Consider the following 3,257-nt stretch of genomic DNA (forward strand, 5'->3'; position numbering starts at 1 on the left):
CCAAAGCAGCGTCGGGAAAGGTTTTCCCGACGCCGGAATATGCGTCGGCATGACGGCGTCGGGAAAACCTTATTCCCGACGCCGTCTATGCCGACGCATATTCCGGCGTCGGGAAAACCTGTTTTCCGACGTTTTTTTCCCGACGTAATGAACGTCGGGAAATATTTTTTTATATATTTTTTAAAATATTTTATTTTTACTTTTTTCCTTATAATATTTTGCTCAAACATTCACAATGATGTTCGGATTGCTCAAAAAAATTTCGCGACGTTTTGGATTAAATTAAAATAAATTAATAAATATACAAACACAAATTAAAAAAATAGAATTAAAATTAATAATACGAATAAGTTGACTACAACAAAATATAGTTCTTAATATAGAAAAAACATAAACATAATGAAGCTAGGGATCATGTGGTGGTCCCTGTTGTGCACGAGTTAGGTCTTCAATCATCTTTTTCATAGCTTCCACTTGTGAAGCTAATGCTTGGTGATTTCTATCTTGTACTTCAATCCGTTCCAAAGCTTCATGAAGTTTAGCTTGTAATTCAATCTCTTTTTGTGTGGACTGCGAACAAGATGTCGACGAACTGCTTGCACTTGCCGTTCTGCGGGCCTTCGGCTTGGGTCCCCAACCAAGGCCTTTTGAGTAGCCTGGTCGTCTACCCAACACCTGATCGCATATCTCATCCTGAGAGAGTGGCTGACTACCCTCTGGGATAGGCTGGGATTGGAGTTCCAGCATTTGATTCTGCAACAAATTTAAAAATTATGTTAGGTAACGCGCAAAAATATATAATAAAAGTGGATAATTAATAAGGGTATAACTTACATGCGCATCCTCGGCGGCTTGCGACACGAATGTCCCAGCTCGAACGTGTGTTTCCCGGAACAATTCCACACGATCGACCGGCTGCCCTCTTCTTTCAGCGAGCTCATGCTGTCGTTGTAGAAACGACTTGGACCCGCTACTATGATTGTAAGGCTGCTTCTGTCTAGCAGCCTTGTTTGTCCGTGATTGCTCCTGCATTAAAACAATTATATTGTTTATTTCTTATACATATAAAAACTTGTTATCATAATTAATCATGACAAATACCTGGAATGCACGGCTGATATAATGGTCGCAGAGGAAGTGCCAATCCTCATCACGTCCAACCAATGCGTTTGGTGGGTTGGCACGAGCCTCCTCCGGGTCGCTGTACTTTTTGAAATGTTTATGACAGTCGGCCCGGAACTCTTTAAAGGTCGTGAGCATCTGATGCTCAACAAACCTGTTCATTGCTTGATCATTGAAATCAAGCACAAAGAATCGCTGCACATTACAAACATAACACATTAGATTGGCTAAAGTTAGATATGTTTCAAATGAAATCATATATAAATGTGTAGTGCATTTAATTACCTGGAGGTCGCCCTTGACGACCTCAATGTATTCTCTCCCAACGTCCGTCCACTTAAGACAGCGGACGGGAAATGTCTTTCGCACGCACACGCCTATCGCCTGGCTGAAGCGAACGGCGTGTGGAGAAATAGGCTTCTCTGCTCCAGGGGCGATCGTCATCGGAATGCGCCCATTTATTGCAACGTGGCGCTCTAACTCCAAGAGTCGAGACTGCGCACGTCTCCTAGGAGTCGGAGTCGTTTGTTGAGAAGAAGACTCTGCTCAATAAATAGACAATAACATATAAAGTTAGAAAAAAGAACATGAAATATTTGTAAGTTAAAATGAAGAAAATTCTTAGACTCACCCGTATTGTCGCCCACAGATGATGACCCTCCCGCGATGTTATTATCTAAATCGTCCTCAAACTGGAGGAACATATCGTCCGTCTCCATAAAAGTTGATCGTCGATATGACATAATGGCTATGGACATAGAAAACAAACATTTTCAATTTAACTTAAACCTCCCTCTCCCCAGATAAGTAGTAATTCCATTTCATAATAATTACACGACCACTGTACACAAGATAATCTTCCCCATAGAATTTCTATCAGATCAAGAAACTCTTGCATTAAGCAAGTCTTAAATCTAGCTTTGCTTTAAATTATCTCTTTGCTCTAATATTTTCAGAAACTTAGCATTCTAACACATTCTCATAAATCTCATGTTTTAAGAAATATGTTGAGTAGACCCATTAAAACCATCCGTATATAAGATTGAAGAATGTTAAACATTTTGTATAAACACAAAATTAAAAGTTTATTAGGTATTTCTCAAAGTTCAAACGACTAAGTAATTGGAGATCCTAAATCACAATCTCAAATTCAATAAACACCCCCCCCCCCCCAATTCAATATAACCTCAAAAATCTCTACACATTCAAATTTTTTATCAATCTCAAATTCAATTTCAACTTCAATCTCAACGTCAATCTTAAATCCTAAAACCACTTCAAATTCAAATTCAACACTAAAACCTAAAACTAATTCAAAATCTATATCCTAAAACTATTTCAAAATCTAAATTCTAAAACTAATCCTAAAACTAATTAACTAAAGCAAAACTAAAACAAAAACAAAAAAGAACTTTAAACAATTTCAATAATACATACATTTTTTTAACTTTGAAACAAAAAAAAAACAAAAAAACAAACAAACCCTAAACTAATTTTTATCAAAAAAAACTCTAAAAAAACTAAATAAATTTACATATTTCACTTACCTAAAGTGGCAGACGGCGACGAGGAACAACGGCGAGGCGGTCGGCGACGGACGGCGGCGGAACAAAAGGATGGCGGCGACTTCTTCTTCTTCTCCTTTCTTTTTCTCCTCCTCTCGGTTTCGGTTCTGTGAATACAGAACTGAAACGAATTTAAAGGGGATTTCCCGACGCAGTGACGTGGCGTCGGGAAATCCCTCAAAACGCGTCGGGAAAAGGGGAATTCCCGACGCTCATTAAACCCCTTTTCCCGACGTTTAACGCGGCGTCGGGAAAAACCCCTTTTCCCGACGCTGCTCCCGACGCACTGTTCACGGCGTCGGGAAAAACCCCTTTTCCCGATTTACTTTTTGCCGACGCCTTCATGTTGCGTCGGGAAAAAAGGTTTTCCCGACGCCGCTCCCGACGCACTGTTCACGGCGTCGGGAAAAACCCCTTTTCCCGATTTATTTTTGCCGACGCCTTCATGGTGCGTCGGGAAAGATGGTTTTCCCGACGCATCGCCCGACGCGTTGTTGAGTGCGTCGGGAAAGCCCTTATTCCCGACGTTCTTTATGCCGACGTGCTTTTCGGCGTCGGGAATTCGCCATT

General features: G+C 40.5%; 1 protein-coding gene across 1 annotated transcript; it reads right to left on the minus strand.

The window, feature by feature from the left end:
• Positions 1-314: 314 nt before the first annotated feature.
• Positions 315-2,948, minus strand: LOC127149776 (uncharacterized). Its single transcript, XM_051085651.1, has 6 exons — positions 2,670-2,948; positions 1,754-1,870; positions 1,408-1,664; positions 1,102-1,317; positions 835-1,026; positions 315-753 (listed from the first exon to the last, which is right to left on the minus strand). Exons 2-6 carry the CDS (start codon positions 1,863-1,865, stop codon positions 406-408), a joined length of 1,125 nt encoding a protein of 374 aa, XP_050941608.1. The 5' UTR covers positions 1,866-1,870; positions 2,670-2,948; the 3' UTR covers positions 315-405.
• Between the last annotated feature and the right edge of the window lie 309 nt (positions 2,949-3,257).

Source organism: Cucumis melo, chromosome 6 (assembly GCF_025177605.1).
Source record: "Cucumis melo cultivar AY chromosome 6, USDA_Cmelo_AY_1.0, whole genome shotgun sequence".
NCBI classification, from domain to species: Eukaryota; Viridiplantae; Streptophyta; class Magnoliopsida; order Cucurbitales; family Cucurbitaceae; genus Cucumis; species Cucumis melo.